Source organism: Stegostoma tigrinum, chromosome 4 (genome assembly GCF_030684315.1).
Source record: "Stegostoma tigrinum isolate sSteTig4 chromosome 4, sSteTig4.hap1, whole genome shotgun sequence".
Classification (NCBI taxonomy): domain Eukaryota; kingdom Metazoa; phylum Chordata; class Chondrichthyes; order Orectolobiformes; family Stegostomatidae; genus Stegostoma; species Stegostoma tigrinum.
The window spans coordinates 4,818,992-4,844,014 of NC_081357.1; the positions used below are offsets into that span (position 1 = coordinate 4,818,992).

The window sequence follows — 25,023 nt, forward strand, 5'->3', positions numbered from 1 at the left end:
AAGTGTTGGAAAAGGTTATAAGGGATAGGATTTGTAATCATCTAGAAAAGAATAAATTGATTAGGGATAGTCAGCACGGTTTTGTGAAGGGAAGGTCGTGCCTCACAAACGTTATTGAGTTCTTTGAGAAGGTGACCAAACAGATAGATGAGAGTAAACCGGTTGATGTGGTGTGTATGGATTTCAGCAAGGTGTTCGATAAGGTTCCCCAGAGTAGGCTATTGTACAAAATGCAGAGGAATGGAATTGTGGGAGATATAGCAGTTTGGGTCAGAAATTGGCTTGCTGAAAGAAGACAGAGGGTGGTAGTTGATGGGAAATCTTCATCATGGAGACCAGTTACTAGTGGTGTACCGCAAGGGTCGGTGTTGGGTCCACTGCTGTTTGTCATTTTTTTTAAATGACCTGGATGAGGACGTAGAAGGATGGGTTAGTAAATTTGCAGATGACACTAAGGTCGGTGGAGTTGTGGATAGTGACGAAGGATGCTGTAGGTTACAGAGAGACATAGATAAGCTGCAGAGCTGGGCTGAGAGGTGGCAAATGGAGTTTAATGCAGACAAATGTGAGGTGATTCACTTTGGTAGGAGTAACCAGAAGGCAAAGTACTGAGCTAATGGTAAGATTCTTAGTAGTGTAGCTGAGCAGAGAGATCTTGGGTGTCCATGTACACAGATCATTGAAAGTTGCCACCCAGGTTGACAGGGCTCTTAAGAAGGCGTACAGTGTTTTAGCTTTTTATTAATAGAGGGATAGAGTTCCGGAACCAAGAGGTTATGGTGAAGCTGTACAAAACTCTGGTGCGGCCGCACTTGGAGTATTGCGCACAGTTCTGGTCACCGCATTATCAGAAGGATGTGGAAGCTTTGGAAAGGGTGCAGAGGAGATTTACTAGGATGTTGCCTGGTATGGAGGGAAGGTCTTACGAGGAACGGCTGAGGGACTTGAGGCTGTTTTCATTAGCGAGAAGAAGGTTGAGAGGTGACTTAATTGAGACATATAAAATAATCAGAGAGTTAGATAGGGTGGATAGGGAGAGCCTTTTTCCTAGGATGGTGACGGCGAGCACGAGGGGGTATAGCTTTAAATTGAGGGGTTAAAGATATAGGACAGATGTCAGAGGTGGTTTCTTTACTCGGAGAGTAGTAAGGGAATGGAACGCTTTGCCTGCAACGGTAGTCGATTCGCCAACTTTAGGTACATTTAAGTCGTCGTTGGACAAGCATATGAACGCACATGGAATAGTGTCGGTTAGATGGGCTTGAGATTGGTATGACAGGTCGGCACAACATCGAGGGCCGAAGGGCCTGTACTGTGCTGTAATGTTCTATATTCTATATTCTATCTTAACGTTTCCCATCCGGTATAACGTGGAATCATTCTGAAAAATCATTGTACACCCAAAACATTAACTGTTTCTATCTCTACATACGATACCAGACCTGCTGGGTTGTTCCAGCACTTTGTGTTTCTACACTGGTCTGGATCTTAGGAATTTTTTTCCAGTGACATTCCTGCACCGGCACAATTTCCTCCTTGGCCTGGCTAGGCCAGTATTTTATGCAGATTTAGTATAACTTGCAGGTGATTGCACACCATGTTGTGATTTATACAACCCAGGCTGTCATGTGCTTTATTTAATTAGATAATATAAAGGTTCTGAGCAACATCCTACCAATACCAGTGAAGGGGTATGCTCCAGAACTTGTCATGCCCTGAGTTAAGCTCTTTCAGTAGAGTTATAATGCAGTCATTCCTCCAACAATGTGGAAAATTAGCCCAGAATGTCCTGTGCACAAACAACACGATCCAACCCAGCCACTTACCATCCCATCAGGCTACTCTCTAACATCAGTAAAGTGATGCAAGGGGGTTATAGACAATGCTATCAAGGAGCTCCAGCTCAGCAATAACCTGCTCACTTAGGCATGTGTCTGAGCTCCTCATATCACCATGGTCTTTGGACATGGACTTGAAAGATTCAGAAAAGATTTACGAGAATGTTCCTGCAGTTGGAGGTTTTGAGCTATAGAGAGAGGCTCAGTAGGCTGGGGCTACTTTCCCTGGAGAGATGGAAGCTGAGGTGTGACCTTATAGAGGTTTATAGAATCATGAGGGGCATGGATATGGTTAAGGTCTTTTTCCCATGATAGGGGTTTTAGTTTAAGGTGAGAGGGGAATGATTTGAAAGGGACCCGAGAAGCAACTTTTTTACACCGAGTCTGGTGCGAATATGGACTGAGCTGCCAGAGGAAGTGGAGAAGGCTGGTACAATTAGAATATGAATACGAAGGGTTTAAAGGGATATGGGCCAAATGCTGGAGAATGGGGTTAGGGGGCTAGCTCACTTTAGGATATCTGGTCAGCATGGATGAGTTGGACCGAAAGGTCTGTTTCAGTGCTGTGTAACTCTATGACTTAATGGCAAAAGAATTGAAACCCAAAGGTTTATTTAATCATTCGTGTGAGGTAGACATCTCTCAAGGGCACGTTTATTGCCGAAGCCTAGATGCCCGAGAGAAGATGGTAGTGAGCTGTCTTCTTGAATTGCTGCAGTCCACTTGTTTTAGGTACACCCGCAGTGCAGTTAGGGAGGGAATTCCAGCTTTCGATATATTTCTAAGTCAGGTGATGTGAGATTGAGTGTCTTTGATTTCACGGCTGTTTTTACCCAGGTCAAAAATCTCACAACAGCAGATTTATGTGAAAACATAAGCTTTCGGAGTCTCGCTCCTTCTCCGTTATTACTGAGAGAGATGACATCAGGAACAGAATTTATAAGCAAAAGATCAAAGGGTCATAGAACCGATGCAAATGTGTTGAACAAACTTAAGATGGCTATCAAATCTGTAATCAGTTAGAAAGGAGATACAGGTTTCAATTGAGTAATATGTAAATCCCAGAATTTCTTTCAAGTCACTACCCCTCCACCAAAATGGACCCTGTTGGTCTCACGTGAGAGACAGGGGAATTCGTCAGACGAAAGAGACTCTGGGAGTCCTTCCGAGATGTCAGCAGCGAGCCCAATGAGACAACCCATGAACGAGATCAGCCAAAGAAGGAGTCGAATTAGACCCCTCTGGAGGGCTGTTGCCCGGGGCTTGATATGTCTGCTTAAGCTCCCAGGGAATGCATGAATGCCAGGTTCATTAGCTGCGCTCACAAAGTAGTGCAAACCGTTACCCAGGCACAACGCAGCGCCATCAGTGCTCTCAAGACCAATAGCAATGTTGTTGTCAAACCAGCTGACAAAGGAGGAGCCATCGTCATACAGAATAGAACGGGCTACTGCCAGGAAGTATACCGGCAGCTGAGCAACCAGGAACACTCCAGACAACTACCTGCCGATCTGACCAAAGAACACACCTGTGAATTCAATAGACTGATCAAGACTTCCAATCCATTCTTTCAAAGTATACTTTGCACTCTTGTCCCGTGTACTTCTCACGTAGGGGGCATCTACTGTCTTCGGACGATACACAGAGCCGATGCACCTGGACATCCCATCATAGTAGGCAATGGAATCCTGTGTGAGAGCCTAAGTAAAAACCAAAAGAACTGCAGAAGCTGTAAATCGGGAACAAAAACAGAAGTTGCTGGAAAAGCTGAGCAGATCTGGCAGCATCTGTGAAGAAAAATAACCCCAGAGTTAACGTTTCAGGTCTGGTGACCATTCCTCAGAATTTCTGCCAATTTCCAGACGCCATCCGACAACTCATTCGCTTCATCCTTCACCACACGTCTTCACCTTCAACCAGGTCTTTATCCACATGCACAGAACAGCTTTGGGAACCAGATTTGCTCCCCACTAAGCCAATATTTAATGCAAAAGTTCAAACAAGACTTCTTTACTGCACAGGACCTCCAACCAATGCTATATACCAGATACATGGTCGACATTTTTTTCCTTTGGGCTCATGGTGAGGAATCACTGAAACAACTATGGAGTGATAGCAACAAGTTACAACACCACCAGACTTAGCATGGGCTACTCTATAGAATCGGCCTCATTCTTGGACACATGTATCTCCACCTAGAATGTTCACCCCTTTACCTGATTCTACCGCAAGCCTATGGATAACCTCAAGATGCTGCACTTCTCTAGCTACTACCCTAAACATATTAAAATAGCCATCCCCTATGGACAAGCCCTGTGCGTACAAAGGATCTGCTCAGACGAGGAGAAATGTGATGGACACCTAAGAATTTTAAAGGACGCTCTCATAGGAACAGGATAGAATGCTCAACTTATCGATCCCCAGTTCTGACGTGCCACAGCAAAAAACCAACACGAGCACCTCCACATCATAGCTTTTGACCCATTGTGACATTAAGGAAGCCTAGTAAAACTGGAGTCAGTGGGCATCAAGGAAAAGCCTGTCACTGATTGGAGTCATAGCTGGCAGAAAGGAACGTTATCGTGGTTGTTGGCGGTCAGACATCTCAGCTGCAGGACATCTCTGCAGGAGTTCCTCAGGGTAGTATCCTAGGTCCAACCATCTTCAGCTGCTTCATCACTGACCTTCCCTCCATCACAAGGTCAGAAGTGGCAATGTTTGCTGATGTTAGCATAATGTTTAGCACCATTCGTGGTGACTTGGAGATTATCTACTAGAAGTTAGATGTTGGCTTGACAGACTCCAGGCATATACCTTTTATTTTGACTGTCATACTTCAAAGTCTAACCTCAATGATGACCTCTTCTTATTTACTCAATTCAACAGTTCACCCAGTTTTCCCTGAATTAGTTTCTAACCATGACTTGTTCCTGAATTCCATTTGCTGTTTGGCAATGTTGTCAAATCCTTCTCAAAGGTAACAGAAAATGATGAAGCAGCCCATGAGCATTTTCAGTGAGTCCTGGACATTATCCAGGCTTGGCTGATAAGCAGCAACTAACCTTTGCGCCACAAAATGCCCAGCAGGAGCCATCTCTGACAAGAGAGAATATTTCAACATCTTGTGCCTGTGACATGACCATCATTGACAGCCCACTGCCTTTTGCAAACGCCGTAGGGCTTATCATTGACGAGAACTGACCAGCCATACAAATACTCTGGCTACAAAAGCAAGACAGTGACTTGGGATTCTGTGCTAAATAATACTTCTAACTCTGTAAAACCTGCTCGTCCTCGATAAAGCAGGCATCAGGAGTCTGATGGTTTGCTCTCCATTTACCTCAATGTGCACAGCTCCAACAGCAGTCAGGAAGTTTATCGCAACCCAGGACAAAGCTCATTATCCCTAACTTGAGTATTTTTTCCCTGCTTCATCAGTGTGTGTGCTATCTACAAGGTGGGTTGCTACAATGCACCAAATTTCTTTCAAAAGCAGCTTTCAAAACCCATGATCTCTACCCCCCAAGTTCTGAAGAAGTCAGACCAGACTCCAAACATTAACTCCGTTTCATTTTTCACAGATCCTGCCAGACCTACTGAGCTTCTCCAGCATTTTCTGTTTGCCCCCTGACCTCTCCCACTTAGAAGGATAAGGCAGCAGATATGTGGGGGCCACAACAAATTATATGTTTGCTGAATTTCATGGCATCCTGATTTGCATTATATCACTTAGACAAAATCCTGGAATGCACTCCCACCCCCAAAGCAACAACCCCAAGGACTACAATGGCTCAAAAAAGCAGCTCGTATTAGGAATGGGCAATGAATGTTAGCCTAGCAAGCACTGTCCAAGTTCCATGGAATAACTATTAAGAAGGATTGATTTATTCACTGTCCAATCATCATCAGATTAGACCTCAACTGGCCAGTTTGTTGCACCTTCTGTTATTCTCGTCTCACCTCTTGTTTAAAATTCTTCATCACCAGGCCCTGAGTGACATATGAAGAAATTTACTTCATGATACCTTCACCACTACTTTCCCTCAATCTCCAGCAAGTGTCTTCTTATTAACATTGATTGCACCCTCCATCTCATGATGGCCTCTCTCTCTTCTAACCTAGCTACCCTGTTATCCCCTCCACATTTTCCCCTCTATCTAAACTCCCCAACTCATTTTAGCATCCATTGACCATATAATCTCAGGTGGCTCTGTGATTCCATTGTGTCAATCCCTGATACAGCTATGCCTACCATCTACAACCAACCGCTTTCTCCTGTCTTCATCCCTGGGGGAGAAAACAACTCTTTCTCCAGTTCACTTATTCCTGCGTTTTAAATGACGTACCTTCTAAATAGTCTGCCCACCCACAACATTCCTGTAACAGCTGATTTGTTCAACCAAGCTTGCACAGTCTCTGCTTAACCCTTGTCTCCATTAAAACTATCACTGTGCCCGAGCGCTGACAGGAATTCAGACTAATTTCATCACCCGTTGCCTGATCAGGCTTGACCACGTAGAGCTTTGTTGAGTCCTTTCAGTAATCTTGGATTAGCCTGAAATATAAAGATAATCCCTCACCTCTACTCTGTGGTAAACTGTTAGTTTACATTCCTATCCTTACTGCCTCCAGATCCAGCAACTGCTTTGACTCCGTCACAGAGATCGATACTGTCCCATCAGTTCTCTGAGCTTCTTCCCTTGCTTTGAGTAATCTGCCGGGTCAGAGCTTGTCCACTCTGCCATCCTGGTCCTGATCTGCCACCCAGCTTTGTCCACTTGTATGCTCTGAGTGGTTATGATATTGATGGAAACCGTACTAGTTCTTGGTTGAGAAATCCGTACAGCCCAACGAGGGGTCAATTAGCTCAGTTGGCTAGATGCTGGTTTGCGATGTAAGAGTGATGCTAACCACATGGGTTCAGTTTGCTGCACCAGCAGAGGTTATTGTGAGGCACTATCCTTCTCGAGCTCTTCCCTTGCTGAGGCTCAGGTTAAACCAGTCACCTCTACCTCTCTCTAATGGACCAGCAGCCCTGTTGTCTGGTCAGACTCTGATGACTTTACCTGATCAGACCAATTCCCCCTTAATTAGATGTTTATTTGACTCAAATAATCTAAATTTGTATTGAAAGTTGGCCAGCTGCACTTCCACTACTTTTGGTTAGCTGTACCCAGAAGGATCCGGGCCCCTGCAGCAGAGGCACCAGCCGAGAGGGATGTTCTTTGAAGAATTATTAAAAATCCAAAAGTTAAATCATTTTACTTGAGAATTCAAGTAAAGTTGTTTTTGCTTCAATCAACTTGTGAACCTTTTTCTAAATCCTACATGAATGTCATTGTTCTAACTGTCACTGTTCTTCTTTTCTTAGCAGGAGCCACTGTCAGATGAAGACAGGATCAAGTAAGTTGCTTTACACTATTGTGTTTTGCAGTTTCCTGGAAACATTGAGCGAATTACAAGCTGTTTGTACGATGGGTGTTTACCAATTCTTAAATCAAAGCCTTTATTCATTCATATGACAGAGATTCCTCTCCAGCACAAAGCTGTGATGTTTCAGCCTTGGAGCCATTCTGCAGTGTGTGAGCACTCTCGTTTCTCTGAGCTTTCTCCATCTGTGGTATATTGGAAACTTCTTAGTAGCTGCTTGCACCAGAAACATTTTTAAATTAGTAGTGAGATTGAGCAAGAGTCATGTTAATTGCCCATCCTTCACAGCTTTCAAGAAGTTGGTGGTGGGGCCACTAGTTTAAATTTCCCCTGTGAAATGGCTGAGAAAACAGTGTAGGGGAGAGACCAGACTGTCAGCCATACTGATGGAACAAGAAGTCTGTGTCAGCTACACCATGTATGGACAACAAGTTTTCTTCAGTTTAAAAAGGAAACAAAATCAAAAACTGCAATTGTTGCAAATTAGAAAAAAAAGCCGAAACTATGGCAAGTACTCAGTGAGTCGCATAGCGTGTCTGGTGAAGATCTGAGGTTACCATTCACATCTGACAGGATTTGATGAAGGTTCATTGACCTGAATTGTTCAGTCTATTTAATACGGCTGAGAGGTTTTTTTGGTGACAAGCTTGTGGTGGAGAAACCAGGATTGGGAAAAAGGCAATTGAGGGGAGATTTGATGACAGTGTAGAAGATTATGACAGGTTTAGGCCAGGTAGATGAAGACAAAACTGCTGATACCAGTAATCATACAATCCCTATAGTGCGGAAATAGGCCATTCAGCCCACTGAGTCTGCACTGACCGGCTGATGAGCATCCACCTAGCCTGCACGTCCCTGAAGACTACAGGGCAATTTACCATGGCCAATCCACCTAACCTGCAAATGTTTGGACTGTGGGAGAAAATCAGAGTGCCAGATGAAGCCCACACAGGCACGGAGAGAACATGCAAACTCAACACAGTTTGGTTCCAAGACTGTAATCAAACAGTGCTAATCACTGAGCCACTGCTCCACCTCAGTTGCAGACAGAGATTTAACATATTGGGAAAGAGATACAAGGGGATATGCTTGGCCATTTTTAGTGCGTTGAAATGACCTTGCCTTCTCTGAGCTTAGAGAAAGTGGAGACGATCAATGTTTTTTGCAAAAATTTGTTGTGCCCTTTCAGGGAAATGACTTGAGGCTTATAGGGATAGAGCCGGGGAATGGGACTGACTAGATGAGTCTGCATAGAGCTGCCGTAGACTTGATGGGCTAAAGAACCTCTCACCTCGTAAAGACTTAAAAGTAGGTAGATACTAAATGACAAAGTAGGTACTTGATAATATTCATCAGGAAAGAAAGGGTCATTCAAATCATAAGATCACAGTTTCCCACTTCTGAAAGACTGCCTTGTTACGGCAGGGAGACAACCAAATCAAATCAGCAACCCGAAATCTCTGTATCTGTGACATTTTAAAATTAATATACTCAGTGACTGTCAAAATTAAGCCCAATCGTTCCTAACCAAACGTTTCAAATAAGCAATACCAGACCCCAGGACCATAGTGTAAACAAAAGATTCAACCATTTATTGATAAAATAGTAGCTTTAGCCAAGCAAAATTAAACCACAAGGTAATTTAATTAATACCTATAATTTAAACACAATCTTCATTGATTCTAGCCCCCACTTTCTCGCAAAGACAGACAAACAGACACATTTCAGGGATAAATCAAAAGGAAAATAAGATGTAACTGACCAGTTCACTGAAGCAGACTGCATGGTCTGTAACCTCACAGGCACATGGGATTATATTTTAATAAAAACCGAAAGGACTGCAGATGCTGTAAATCTGAGGTGGATTGGCTATGGTAAATTGCCCCGTAGTGTTCTGGGACGTGTAGGCTAGGTGGGATGCTCATCAGAGGTTTAGTGCAGACTCAGTAGGCTGAATGGCCTCTTTCCACACAGTAAGAATTGTACGATTACGAGTATCAGCAGTTTTGTCTTCAACGACCTGGCCTAAACCTGTCATAATCTTGTACACTGCCATCAAATCTCCCCTCAATCGCCTGTGGCCCAATCCTGGCTTCTGAGGAAGGGTCACCGGATCCAAAGTATTAACTCTGATTTTTTTCATCACAGATGCTGCCAGACCTGAGTTTTTCCAGCAGCTTCTGTTTTTGTTGTGGGATTATACCTTGCTTGGTTTCCAAAGACATGGAGGCACACAGCTAGCTTCCAGCGGGCTCTGAGGAATATTCACTTTAAAACTGAGATTTTATAAGTCTTGAAGGATTTTAAAAAAACAAAAACGTGTGAGTGTTCTAACAATATAAGAAAATGGATTATTCAGCACAAGTCCTGATTCAGCTTTTTACGACCTGATCTTTTTATTCTTTCATGGGATATAGATGTCTTAAGCTTGGCCAGTGTGTGTTGCTCATCCCTAACTTCCCTTGAACAGGTGGTGGTGAGCTGCCTTCTTCAGTTGCTGCGGTCTTCCACGTGTAGGAACACCTACAGTGTCACTGGGGGGGAAGTTTCAGGATTTTAACCCTCTGACTAATAAACTTAATGTAAAGGAGTGATGATATACAAAGAGGACATGGAGTGCAGGTTCATAGCTTCGTAAAAGTGGAATTTCAGGTCGACAGGGCAGTGAAGAAAGAGTTTAGTGCATTTGCATTGATTGAGTGCATCGAGTATAGGAGTCGGGGGGTCATGGTTCAGCTGTGCAGGACATTGGTTAGATCGCTTTAGGAATCCCGCATTAGGTTCTGGTCTCCATGCTGTAGGAAAGATGTTGTGAAATGTGATTCAGAAAAGATGTACACAGATATTGCCAGGGTTGGAGGATTTGAGCAATAGGGAGAGGCTGAATAGGCTGGGACTATTCTCCCTGGCACATCGGTGGCTGAGGGATGACCCTGTGGAGGCTTATGAGGGACATGGATAGAGCATATTGTTAAGAGATAATGGGAACTGCAGATGCTGGAGATTCCAAGATAATAAAATGTGAGGCTGGATGAACACAGCAGGCCAAGCAGCATCTCAGGAGCACAAAAGCTGACGTTTCGGGCCTAGACCCTTCATCAGAGAGGGGGATGGGGGGAGGGAACTGGAATAAATAGGGAGAGAGGGGGAGGCGGACCGAAGATGGAGAGTAAAGAAGATGGGTGGAGAGGGTGTAAGTGGGGAGGTAGGGAGGGGATAGGTCAGTCCAGGGAAGACGGACAGGTCAAGGAGGTGGGATGAGGTTAGTAGGTAGCTGGGGGTGCGGCTTGGGGTGGGAGGAAGGGATGGGTGAGAGGAAGAACCGGTTAGGGAGGCAGAGACAGGTTGGACTGGTTTTGGGATGCAGTGGGTGGGGGGGAAGAGCTGGGCTGGTTGTGTGGTGCAGTGGGGGGAGGGGATGAACTGGGCTGGTTTAGGGATGCAGTAGGGGAAGGGGAGATTTTGAAACTGGTGAAGTCCACATTGATACCATATGGCTGCAGGGTTCCCAGGCGGAATATGAGTTGCTGTTCCTGCAACCTTCGGGTGGCATCATTGTGGCAGTGCAGGAGGCCCATGATGGACATGTCATCAAGAGAATGGGAGGGGGAGTGGAAATGGTTTGCGACTGGGAGGTGCAGTTGTTTGTTGCGAACTGAGCGGAGGTGTTCTGCAAAGCGGTCCCCAAGCCTCCGCTTGGTTTCCCCAATGTAGAGAAAGCCGCACCGGGTACAGTGGATGCAGTATACCACATCGGCAGTGGTATACTGCATCCACTGTACCCGGTGCGGCTTCCTCTACATTGGGGAAACCAAGCGGAGGCTTGGGGACCGCTTTGCAGAACACCTCCGCTCAGTTCGCAACAAACAACTGCACCTCCCAGTCGCAAACCATTTCCACTCCCCCTCCCATTCTCTTGATGACATGTCCATCATGGGCCTCCTGCACTGCCACAATGATGCCACCCGAAGGTTGCAGGAACAGCAACTCATATTCCGCCTGGGAACCCTGCAGCCATATGGTATCAATGTGGACTTCACCAGTTTCAAAATCTCCCCTTCCCCTACTGCATCCCTAAACCAGCCCAGTTCATCCCCTCCCCCCACTGCACCACACAACCAGCCCAGCTCTTCCCCCCCACCCACTGCATCCCAAAACCAGTCCAACCTGTCTCTGCCTCCCTAACCGGTTCTTCCTCTCACCCATCCCTTCCTCCCACCCCAAGCCGCACCCCCAGCTACCTACTAACCTCATCCCACCTCCTTGACCTGTCCGTCTTCCCTGGACTGACCTATCCCCTCCCTACCTCCCCACTTACACCCTCTCCACCTATCTTCTTTACTCTCCATCTTCGGTCCGCCTCCCCCTCTCTCCCCATATTGTTAAGGTCTTTTCCCACTGTAGGAGAGTCCAAAACTAGAGGGCATTGCTTTAAGCTGAGATGGGAAAGATTGTAAAGGGACCTAAGGGACAACCTTTGCACAGTGTGGTGCATCTATGGAATGAGCTGTTAGAGGAAGTCGTGGAAGCTGGTGCAATTACATCATTAAAAATGCACCCAGATGGGTATAAGAGTAGGAAGGGTTTAGAGGGACATGGGCCAAATGCTAGCAAGTGGGATTAATTCAGGATATGGACGAGGTGTACTGAAAGGCCTGTTTCTGTGCTGTACATCTCTATGACTTTATGGCTGGACAGGGTAGATGCAGACAGGATGTTCTTCTAGCTGGGTAGGGTTGGGGTATACAGAACCAGGGGCACATTCTTTGAATTGATAATAAGCCATTTTGGACTTGATGAGGAGGAATGTCTTGATTCAGTTGGTGGTGAATCATTGGAATTGTCTATCATAGGGAACTGTGGAAGCTCAATCATCAAATAAGTTCAAGACAGAGATTGCTAGATTTCTTGATACTAATGTCAAGGGATATGGAGATAGCACAGGAATATGACACTGCCATAGATGACAGACCATGATACAGGAATGCAAGGCAGGCTTGAGAGGATTATTTCTGCTGTTCTCTTCCTCCTTGCTGAATGAACAAACTCTGATTGTGGGAACAGGCAATCACTTTTATAAGCTGATTTCCTCCTTTTGGACAATGCAGCTGTTCCCTCTATGATTTCGAGCTCTCAACCTCTGCCCAATTCAACATGGACAAACTTCCTTTTAGTTTTGACACATGATTGAGGTTAAGCATTTCCTCTGCAAAATTATTTTCTACTGAAAACATGCAAGAAAATATCACTTGGATTTTTTTGTTTATTTCTTCAGAGTTAATTGAAGGGGGCCTTTGGGGACAGTTGGCTAGGGGTTTGGGAGGTGGTGTTAATTCTGTTTGTAATCTATACTGGCTCTGACTGGAAAAACGTAATGTGGCAGGAAAGAGAGAATTTTACTGTCTCCTCTGTTTATCCAACTTTGCTGGAGAATGTGGTGACGGGTGCATGGGTGGGGAGTGGTGTGTGGAACCAAGGCTTTGAATTTGCCAGCTCTGCCAGCGCGGCCGATTATAACCGATTGAAAGAGGATCTCCTTCGAGCGCTGCCAGTCTGCAATCTGCTTGTGTCAGGGAATATTACAACCTTCCAGCCTCTGCAGTTACAAGGGATCAGTCCATCTCTCGACTCATTTCATCTGATAAACAAGATTGGGCTCACTCACCAGACTTTTATTTAGTTCAGAAGTGCTTAGCTGGATGTTTATTTACTTTATTTGTTGACCTAGATACGATTATTTGTGTTCTGCAAGGAATTTTAATGCATGTCATTGCCCAGTTGTTTATAGTCATTGAGTTTTTTCCTTCGTATACTTGCTGTTGGTACGTGGATAAGCATCCACCTGTAGAAAATGGGCTGTGAGTTACAGCAACACCAGACGTGTAAAGATTTTGTCGGAGATGGAATGTAAAATAAAAAATGTCAAAGTATGCAACAAGTTGCTCAGTAACTGAAATGAAGAATGGTCTCTGCATGGAAGAGACAGGATGATAACTCTCATAGCATTACTATTCCAGGACTATCCTAGAGTCTGTTCAGTGCCTGTGTTTTGATTGAGAATATTCTGAAATGATTATTTTTGTGGAAAATGATGTTATTGACCATATATCCTGTTTAGTGCATAGGTTTAGGGGGCTTACCCCATTCAGATCGGATTTTCTAATTTCTTGTGCCCCTTTGGTTGTCCCCCGACATGGAAATCATTGAGAGTGATCTTTGACTGGAATGTTAAAGCAATCGGAGATGTATTCAGGTTATAATTTAGTGCATAAGCACTGATGGGGCTGGCAGATTGGGTAACTTTCAGCTTTAGATTACGTCATAGTTGCTTGCTGATCTTAACAAGAGTCTTGTGGGTGTCTTGTCCTGAGTTTGTTTCTGATTGGCAAACATTCTGTCGTTTTCACCATTCCCTTTCCAGATCAAAACACAGCCTCTTCTGGGTTAAATTTGCTCAACTCTCCAGGACAATGGTGTTGGTGCTGAGTCAGGGCCAGGGCTTGGAAACACATGCTGTTGTTATGGCTGACATTCGCTGGACAGACCAGCTAGCTGACTTCAGGCAGCCTCCAACAGACAGTGAAAAATGTTTGAGGTCTCTGGCCTGTTGAGCAATGTCAAGCTCGAAGAATTTCTGGAGCAAATCCATCAAAAACTACAGGAACAGATTGTCCAACCAACAAACAAAATACGAGATAACCAGCAACTGTTGATATTCATCATCACTCGTACATGCCAAGAAATCTTTGATGTACCCGCTGAGTGCAATGCCACATTGTACTAACCAACACTGCATGTAGATAGTGTGCACAGTGGCCACCATTTCAGAATTCCCTGAAAGGAAGCTTGCCAGCAGCCAGCCAAAACTGAACTTCAAAGAAGTGCCTAAAAATTGTGCAACAAAAACTTTATGAATATCACACTGTTATTTCTAGGACTGTCACTGATTTCCTCCACTCGAGATCTCCCCAATGCTGTTCCTGCCTGATAGTCTACCAATTCCACATAGACTGTTTATATCGCCTTCCCAAAATCCAGAAACAGGAATGCGCCAGCAGCCACATCGTTTAGCTTATTCCTGTCTCACTGAACTCTTTCTTCCCAACTTGACTCTTTCCTTCCTCCCTTTTTCAATCTCTTCACACTTACATTCATGGATCTTTTGTCACTTTATGTCAGTTCCACAATTTCCAATTTCCTGGCACAGGTCACTGCCTCTGCGCCATAAATGTCCAGACTCTCTACATAGCCATAGTCCAGCGGGATGGTCTTGGGGATTCAGCTTCTTCCTTGGAAAGAGGCTTGAAAATCACCACTCACCACCACCCTTCTTTGCCTGGCTGACCTCATTTTCACTTTGAACAACTCAGCAGCTGAGTAACAAGCAAAGGGATGACCTATAATCCAATTGAATGAGGCAAAGAGATAATTATAAAAATTTAAAAATAATGTGGTGCTGGAGACAAACCAAATGTCTGGAATAACGTAAGAGGTATAAGAGTTGCATGCTGAGTGTCTAACCAAAGTAGTAAGCAATCCAAAACTGTGCAGACTAGTTAAGGTAGAGAGATCATAATTTATCAAGGTAATGGTGTCGAAACAGGACAGTAAGAAAGATATTACAGCTATAGAACAGTGTGGTGGAGTCACGTGCAGTGTGACATGAACCCAAGCTCACGGTTGAGACTGCTTTCATGGGTATGGAACTTGGCGATCAGTTTCTGCTTGGTGTTTCTGCGTTGTTGTGTATTGTGAAGGCCGCTTTGCAAGACCTTTACCCAAAGATTGGAGGCTGAAGTGTTCTCTGACTGGGAGGAAATATCCCTGCCTGGTGATTGTTGCAAGGTGTCCATTCATCTGTCGTTGTAGTATCTGCATGGTTTTGTCAATATGCCATGCCTTGGGGCATCCTTGCCTGCAGTGTATGAAATAGACAACATTGATCGAGTCACATGAGTATCTGCTGTGTACGTGGTGGGTGGTGTTCCCAAGTGTGATGGTAGTGTCTGTGTCGATGATCTGGCGTGTCTTACAGCAGTTGCCATGATGGGGTTGTATGGTGTTGTACTCAGTGTCGTCCTGAAGGCTTGGTAATTTGCTGAGAACCACCATCTGTTTTAAGGTTTAGCAGTTGTTTGAAGATGAGAAGTGGAGGCCTAAGGATGATCTTGGTGAGAAGCTTGTCATCATCAGTGATGTTGAAGGCTTCAGAAAACACGGTATAGTTTCTCCGCTCCAGGGGAATGCTCGACAGCAATGCATGTTGGTTGTATCTTGGGTCTGTCTTTTGAGGAAGTCATTGTAGTTTTTCATTATGGCATGTTGGAAATGGCGATTGATAAGTTGAGCATTGTATCCCATGCTAATGAGGGCATTTTTCAGCATCTGTAATTGTCTGTTGCATTCCTCCTTACTTGAGCAGATCCTATGAATGTGCTGGGCTTGTCCATAGGGGATGGTTTCTTTAGCACATTTAGGGTGGAAGCTAGAGAAGTGCAGCATCGTGAGGTTATCCATGGGCTTGCAGTAGAGTGAGGTACCGAGGTGTCCATCCTTGATGGAGATGCGTATGTCCAAGAATGAGACTGATTCCAAGGAGTAGTCGATGGTAAGTCTGGTGGGATGAAGCTTGTTGATATCGCTGTGCAGTAATTTCAGTGATTTCTCATCATGAGTCCAAAGGAAGAAAATGTCATCAGTGTATCTGGTGCTGTGCCAAAATTCCATTTGCCTTCCTTATTACTTGTTGTACTTGCAAACTAATTTTCTGTGATTCATGCATAAGGCCACCCAGATCCCTCTGCACGAAAACACTAGTATTAGTATAGGAATCCATAAGGACAGCAAAAAGTGCACCAAGTTTCCATTCACTGGCGCCCACTTGGTTACAAAAGCCAGAATGAAAAGATTTAACAGAGCCAAAAGGTACTGATTGTGATCATCTTTTAATATTCATTCATGGGATTTGGGCGTCCCTGCCGAGGCCAGCATTTATTGCCCAACTCTAATTACCCAAAGGGCAGTTAAGAGTCAACTGCATTGCTGTGGGCCTGGAGCTACATGTAGGCCAGACCAGGCAAGGAAGGCAGTTTCCTTCCCTAAAGGACATTAGTGAATCAGATGGGTTTTTCTGATAATTGACAATAGATTCATGGTCATTACGAGATTCTGAAATCCAGATCGTTATTGAATTCAAATTCCACCAATTGCCGTGGAAGAATTCTAACTGATGTCCCCCGGTCTGGTGATAATACCACTAGGCCATCACCTCTATAGGTCAGGAAGTCAAGGATTCAGTCACAGGGGAGAGCAGAGTCCGAGATTTCGGAGTTTGTAGATGAGTTTGTTTATAATTATGATGTTGAAGGTGGAGTTCAAGTCAATAACTAGGGGTCTGACGTTGGTGATCTTGTGTTCCAAATGATCCAGGGCTGAATGTAGGATCAGGGAAATGCGTCTGCTGTGGACCTGTTGTGATTGTAGGCAAATTCTAGTGAATCAAGGCAATCTGGGAGGCAGGAGCTGATGTGTGCCGTGACTAACCTTTTGAAACATTTCATAATGCTGTCCCCTGAAAAGCTTGTTTAAGCATTCCCCAAAAGAACAGATACTTGTCCTGGTCTTGCTAAAGTGCAACATGTCTTCTTTGTATAGGTCCAACCTGGTCCCGAGGCCTGTCAGTCCTCAAACCTACACCATTTCATCAGTTATGTGTTTACTTGTTCACCTTTGTGTTTCTGTATTCATCAGCATGTGGTTCTCGGACCAGTCTTAACATAAACTGCCTTTTTCGGTCACTTTCCTAACCCCCTAAACTCTGTTTTCAAGACCTCATCCCTCTTTCTCACTTTGTTGTTGGTGCCAGTGTGGACTATGATGCTTGGTTGTTCACCCTCCCACCAGATGTCTGTCCTACAGTTGCTCTGTGACAGGAAAGGAGCACCTGTCCTGGAGTCATGCCTGTAATTTCTGAAATACCTGTTTGTTCTCTGAATGATTGAAGTGCTGTCCACTATTCCCCTTCCACTCTCTTTCTTACCTAAACCACCCCCAACCTTGTGCAGCTTTGACACCCAAAGTACCAAGAAATTGGATCACCCGACCTTCCTCTGAAGATCCAGCACCCTAACCTGACCATGATCTAAAGTGGAAAACCAGGTAGTTAGCAAGACAATCTCAGGACTCCACAGTTTCCCTGTTGCACCTGTGATGTGTCAGTCACTCATTCTCTCTCTGTCTGCATGCTTCGAATATATAGTGTGATCACCCCCTTTATCACGTTGTCACCGTGACTTCAGCTATCACTTGGTTTGTGAACCTCAGAGCTCAAATCTCAGCAACTGGTGACATCACAACATGTTCATCTGGGTCATGTGAAATATTCACGAGCCCCTCCATGCTTCGGTCTTACTGAACCTTGGGGCTGCTCTTTTGTGTGTGTGTGAGAGAGAGAGAGAGAGAGACAGGACCAGTGATGGTATAAGCTGAGGGTCACCTTGCCTAGATTTTTCTCTCACTGCACAGCTGACCAGCCCTTCCACTTAACCTTGGAGTATTTTCTACAAATTGGAGACTAGACAGTCAAATTGTCCACCTTTAATCGCCTATCACTTCTCCTCCTGAGCCCAGAAAGCAGGAATTTGAGAGTTAGGTAAAACTTTTATGTTTTTCTGAATCTTAATATTTATACAACCTTCTGACAAGTAAGAATCTAATTATTTGGAGACCAGAGACTGTTCCTAATACAGCAACTTCTGAAGTTGCTGTCACTGTTTTCCTACTTTGCTTTCCTACCAATTATTAAAACATGACATAAATAAGCACATTCTTCACCCAACAAACACAGGCTTGTTTCCATTGAAGCCACTGTCGTCATACACTGGTCCAGATTGTTTAGTGCGCAGCTCTGTCTTTTCCCTACTTGTATCTATATTTTAAAGCCTCAGAATTCCCACCCCTCTCACCAGTTATGCACTTGTTCAATGTCACTGCGCCTTAATCATTTCAGTTTTTAATATGCCTGGATTTTAGACTGGAGCTCCACGGATACAGAGGAAGTGTGTGGGAATTTGGTGAATCACCATGGTTTTGTCCAGCATTCTGTGTCTCGCTGTGATGTGCTTCTGACTGAAGGAGAGGCAGTTTTTCAAACTAACCATCCACCAGCATTTGATGATGATTTCACTGTGGGAGAGTTTATAAGAACAAGATGGGGCTCCTGAGCCATCTGTAGATTTACAAACAGCAGTAAGACCTCTCAGCCAGCCTTCTGCATGGAGAAATCATCTTCGACAAGAGAGATTGCTGCTGATTACATGGGGACTAACATCATCTTCAGCTTCGATGCTGAAATGTTTTTGTGTTAATTGAGCGGCTTATGATTTAAAAGAAGCTCTCTGCAGCTGCTGATTGAATGATTTAATTATCCTTTTAATCCTAGCAATTTAGCTGCCAATTTGATATTGTGACTCCTCATGCCTACAAAGAAAAACATTTGGATTCACATGATACTGTGGAGCTGAGGGATCTTGTCATTCTTGGTTCTATTCTCCACTCTCCACCTTCCCCTGACCTTCAAATGGGAAAAAAATAACATTTCATTTATGTGTGAAAGCTTCAGTGCAAAGTTTTGAATAGCAGATTTTTACTTAAACGCTACAAAAGAATAAAAGTGTCTTGTAGTGCACTGATACTGTCCCTATCCGTGTTCCAGAAGGTCCTTATTCAAGCCCTGCTTCAGGATGTGATGACCATGGAAGTGTGATGTCACACATCCAAAAATAAAGCCTTGTAATTAATCTCAGTGTCTTGTTATAAATCTGCAATGAGAAAGGGAATAGTAACCATAGAACATAAACCAATACAGGAGGGGAACAGACCCGTTGGCAGAAAGATGTAGTTAATCTGCCATTTCAGCATAACCCCAAGTGAGTAATTATAAAGGTTTAAAGAAGCTAGCTGTCGTGGTTTGGAAAAATATTTTGAAAAGTTTGCTGTTAGCTGGGCAGTGACTATTTTAGAAAAATCTGGTTTCAGCTAGGTGAAAATCTGTCTGTTCTTGAAGAGAAGTGATCAGGACTTCATTCGTAAAAGTTGACAGTTTGAAGGAATTAAAAACCTTCGTGCACCCTGCCTCTTCCATATAACTGCCAGTGAAGGACTTTGAGCTCTGCGTGGAGCTAGTGATTTATTAAGTTGTTTGTGAACCCAGGTGCAAAAGTGATAGCATAAAATCTCTCAGATTCTGTAAGATTAGGATGCCATCGATATTTTAAATTGTGAAACTGATTAATTTTATGCTGTGTAAATATGGTTTGAAAGATATTAGTGGCTCAGTGGTCAGCACTGTTGCCTCACAGCACCAGGGGCCTGGGATCAGTCCTCCCTCTGGCAACTGTCTTAGTGGAGTTTGCACATTCTCCCCGTGTCTGTGTCGATTTCCTCCCACAGGCCAAAGATTTGCAGGTTTGGTGGATTGGCCATGCTAAATTGCCCGGAGTGTTCGGGAATGTGTAGCTTAGGTGGGTTTGGGAAATGGATCTGGGTGGGATCGTGTGGGGGTTGGCATGGACTTGTTGGGCCGAAGGGTCTGTTTCCACACTGCAGGGATTGTGTAGAATTCATAACTTGGAAACTTCTTTTGTGTGTAGTGCATTTGATATAATGTCATAAGGTGCAACATCATGGGCCAAAGGGTCTGTACTGTGCTGTATTGTTCTATAAGCTATCCTTTCTGTCAATTCTGAATGGATCCTCCAGAGAGGTGCATGATGTCCCAAATAATACCATCCATCCTTTCAACATTTACTTGGTGGACTTTTTTTTTAATTGTTTTTTTTGTGAGATATGGGTGCAAGGCAAGGCTTCTCTAATTTCCCTTGAAGTGAGTGACTTGATACACCACTTCAGTGGGCAGTTCAGAGTCAACTATGTTACTGTGAGAAAGAACAAAGAAAACTACCGCACGGGAACAGGCCCTTCGGCCCTCCAAGTCTGTGCCAATCCAGATTCTCTATCTAAACCTGTCCCCTATTTTCCAAGGATCTGTATCCATCTACTCCCTGCCCATTCATGTATCTGTCTAGATACATCTTAAATGATGCTGTTGTGCCCACCTCTGCTGGCAACGTGTTCTAGGCACCCACCACCCTCTGTGTAAAGAACTTTCCACGCATATCTCCTTAATCTTTTCCCCCCTCACCCTGAAATTGTGACCCCTAGCAATTGAGTCCTCCACTCTGGGAAAAATCTTTTTGCTATCCACCCTGTCTATACCCCTCATGATTTTGTAGACCTCGATCAGGTGCCCCCTCAATCTCTGTCTTTCTAATGAAAATAATCCTAATCTACTCAACCTCTCTTCATAGCTAGCACCCTCCATACCAGGCAACATCCTGGTGAACCTCCTCTACACCCTCTCCAAAGCATCCACATCCTTTTGGTCATGTGGCAACCAGAATTGCATGCAATATTCCAAATGTGATTGAACCGAAATCCTATACAACTCTTGTACTCGATACCCCGTCCGATGAATGAAAGCATGCCATATGCCTTCTTGACCACTCTATCCACCTGCGCTGCCCCCATTAGGGTACAATGGACCTGAACACCCAGACCCCTCTATGCATCAATTTTCCCTAGGCTTTTTCTATTTACCGTATAGTTTGCTCTTGAATTGGAACTTCCAAATGCATCACTTCGCATTTGCCTGGATTAAACTCCATCTGCCATTTCTCCGCCCAACTCTCCAATCTGTATATATTCTGCTGCATTCTCCAACAGTCCCCTTCACTACCTGCTACTCCACCAATCTTAGTGTCATCTGCAAACTTGCTAATCAGACCGTCTATACCTTCCTGCAGATCATTTATGTACATCACAAACAACAGTGGCCCCAACACACATCTATGTCTCCATTTTGAGAAACTCCCTTCCACTATAACTCTGTCGCCTGTTACCCAGCCAGTTCTCTCTCCATCCAGCTAGTCCACTCTAGATCCCATGCAACTTCACTTTCTCCATCAGCCTGCCATGGGGATCCTTATCAAACGCCTTACTGAAGTCCATGTATATGACATCTACAGCCCTTCCCTCATCTGTTAGCTTTGTCACTTCCTCAAAGAATTCTATCAATTTGGTAAGACATGACCTTCCCTGCACAAAACCATGCTGCCTATTACTTTAAGCCCATTTCCTTCCAAATGCAAATAGATCCTATCCCTCAGTATCTTCTCTAGCAGCTTCCCCACCACTGACATCAGGCTCACTGGTCTATAATTAACTGGATTATCGTTGATACCTTTCTTAAACAAGGGGACAACATTAGCAAGTCTCCAGTCCTCCGGGACCTCACCCGTGCTCAAGGATGCTGCAAAGATATCTGTTAAGGCCCCAGTTATTTCCTCTTTTGCTCCCATCAGTAACCTGGGATAGATTCCATCCGGATCTGGGGACTTGACTACCTTCCTGACTTTTAGAATACCCAACAATTCCCCCCCTCCTTATGCTGACTTGACCTCAAGTAATCAAACATCTTTTCCTAACCTCAACATCCATCATCTCCCTCTCCTCAGTGAATACTGATCCAAAGTACTCATTAAGAATCTCACTCATTTTCTCTGACTCAATGCATAACTTCCCTTCTTTGTCCTTGAGTGGGTCAACCCTTACTATAGTTACCCTTTTGCTGCTTATGTACGAATAAAAGTCTTTGGGATTTTCCTTAACCCTGTTTGCTAAAGATATTTCATGACCCCTTTTAGCCCCCTTTAATTTCTTGTTTCAGATTGGTCCTCCTTTCCTGATGTTCCTCCAAAACTTTGCCTGTTTTCTGTTCCCAGACCTTATGTATGCTTCCTTTTTCCTCTTTGCTACTGTCTCAATTTCACCTGTTATCTATGGTTCCCTAATCTTGCCCTTTCTATCCCTCATTTTCATAGGGACATGGCTGTCCTGTACTCTAATCAACCTCTCTTTAAAAACCTCCCACATATCAAATGTAGATTTACCCTCAAACAGCTGCTCCTAATCCACATTCCCTAGCTCCTGCTGAATTTTGCTATAGTTGACCTTCCCCCAGTTCAGCACTCTTCCTTTAGGACCACTGTCGTCTTTGTCCATGAGTATTCTAAAACTTACGGAATTGTGATCACTATTCCCAAAGTAATCCCCTATTGAAACTTCAACCACCTGGCCGGGCTCATTCCCCAACACAAGGTCCAATATGGCCCCTTCCTGAGTTGGACTATTTACATACTGCTCTAGAAAACCCTCCTGGATGCTCTTTACACATTCTGCTCCATCTAAACTCCTAACACTAAGTGAATCCCAGTCAATATTGAGAAAATTAAAATTTCCCATCACCACCACCCTGTTTCTCCTACACCTTTCCATAATCTGTTTACATATTTGTACCTCTATCTCACGGTCACAGTTGGGAGGCCTGTAGTACAGCCCCAACATTGTTTCCGCACCCTTCCTATTTCTGAACTCTGCCGATGTTGCCTCACTGCTCGAGTCCTCCATAGTGTCCTCCTTCACCACAGCTGTGACATCCTCTTTGACCAGTAATGCAACTCCTCCACCCCTTTTACCTCCCTCTCTATCCCGCCTGAAGCATCTATTTCCTGGGATATTTAGTTGCCAATCTTGCCCTTCCCTCACCCAAGTCTCAGTAATAGCAAAATACTGTACTCCCAGGTACTGATCCAAGCCCTAAGTTCATCTGCCTTACCTACTACACTTCCCACAATTAAAACACATGCACCTCAGACCACCTGTTCCTTTGCATTCATCATCTGCTCTCAACCTACTCATCCCTTAGTCACACTGACTTCATTATCTAGTTCCTTACAGGCTTTAGTTACTACCTCCTTAATGTCCACTAACCACCTCATTTCATTCCCACCCCCCTGCCACATTAGTTTAAATCCTCCCTTACAGTGTCAGCAAAAGTAGCCCCTAGGACATTGGTTCCTGTCCGGCCCAGGTGTAGACCTTCTGATTTGTAATAGCCCCACATCCCCCAGAACCGGTCCCAATGTCCCAAAAATCTGAACCCCTCTCTCCTGCACCATCTCTCAAGCCACTCATTTAGCCTGCCTATTCTTTCATTTCTACTCTGACTAGCATGTGGTACTGGTAGCAATCCTGAGATTACTACCTTTTGAGGTTCTACTTTTTAACTTGGCTCCTAACTCCCTAAATTCTGCTTGTAGGCCCTCATCCCCTTTTAGTATCTATATCATTGGTGCCTACATGCACCATGACAACTGGCTGTTCACCCTCCCCTTTCACAATGTCCTGAGACATCCCTGACCCATGCACCTGGGAGGCAACATGCTATTTGGAAGATAACAAGGTGTAGAGCTGGATGAGCATAGCACGCCGAGTAGCATCAGAGGAGTAGGAAGGCTGACGTTTCAGGCCTAGACCCTTCCTCAGAAATGGGCCATTACTCCGCTTCCAATTGGATCCCCTATGACTATAGCCCATCCACTTTTTCCTGCCCTCTGGACAGCAGAGCCAGCCATGGTGCCATGAACCTGGCTACTGCTGCCTTCCCCTGATGAACCATCTCCCCCAACAGTATCCAAAACGGTATACCTGTTTCGGAGGGAGATGACCGCAGGGAACACTTGCACTGCCTTCCTGTTTTTTTTCTGCCTTTTGGTCACCCATTCCCTTTCTCCCTCAGCAATCCTCATTTGTGGTGTGACCAATTTGCTGAATGTACTTTCCATGACTTCCTCAGCATTGTGGATGCTCCAAAGTGAGTCCATCCGCGGCTCCAGAGCCATCAAGAGCTGCAGTTGGACACACTTGCTGCTCATGCGGGAGTCAGGGACATCAGCTGCATCCCTGAGCTCCCACATTGAGCAAGAGGGGCATAACATGGGTCTAGGTCTGACGTCTCAAAAACCAGATTGAGTAAGGATGGCAGATTCCCATTCTTAGAATAAATAGGCTTTTACAATGACCAGTTATAAATGTCATGCTCAACTTTAGCATCTTTCTTTAAATCAAAATGTAGTTTCAATAGCTGCCTCAGTGGGATATGTCCTTGTGTCTCGACGCCATTTCCCTGGTCTCTGGATTTCTTGTCCAGTGATATGACCATTATGCTACTGATTTTCAAATATTTCATGGGTTTCAGACCAATCAGGAAAGGTTTTAGTGCATGTTACCAGCCTGTGCCTGACAACTGATGTTTGTGGTGCAGATGAGTCCAGGACCAGCTGTTGATTTCACTCAGCCAATCCCTGCTAATTTATGAATGAAGACTCGGTATAAGGTACCTGAAATAGAAGAGAAAGTGTGAATTATTAAAACTGTTTTGCCTTTTGAATAGGACATTGACTATATAGGTCCTCTTTCTTAAAGCCCGTCTGGCATTTTGGATTTCTCTGAATTAGCCACTTAGAAATAATACGCATATTGATTTACAAGCTTGGCTTTTTCACAAACAGAAGGAAAAATGATCTGATTTTATTCAGTTTGGCACCCATTAGAAAATTCAAATCTTGTGACAACATAGAGTGGGACATTTGGACATTCAATAACATTATGGCTGACCTACATTCCACCTCCCAATGCAATCTCATTATCCTCAAATACATGTGCTGCTGCTGCTGCTTCAAGCTGTTTGTGTCAGAGGATATGCTGTCAAGCTGTGTTACTGTGATCTGACCCCCGTTGTTCTCTCTCATGCACTGGAGCTCATCTGCGACCACATTGTGACATTTATCATTCAACT

General features: G+C 44.4%; 1 protein-coding gene across 5 annotated transcripts in view; it reads left to right on the forward strand.

Moving 5' to 3' along the window:
• Positions 1-25,023, forward strand: part of tjap1 (tight junction associated protein 1 (peripheral)) — a 127,634-nt gene that overhangs the window by 75,219 nt on the left and 27,392 nt on the right. For 2 of the 5 annotated variants that reach the window (XM_059645116.1, XM_059645118.1), the window contains exon 4: positions 7,210-7,241. In XM_059645116.1, coding sequence (XP_059501099.1) covers positions 7,210-7,241 — 32 coding nt within the window. Of the gene's footprint in view, positions 1-7,024; positions 7,116-7,209; positions 7,242-25,023 lie in introns of those variants that run through there. The other 3 variants (XM_059645117.1, XM_059645119.1, XM_048530336.1) reach the window with 2 other exon arrangements.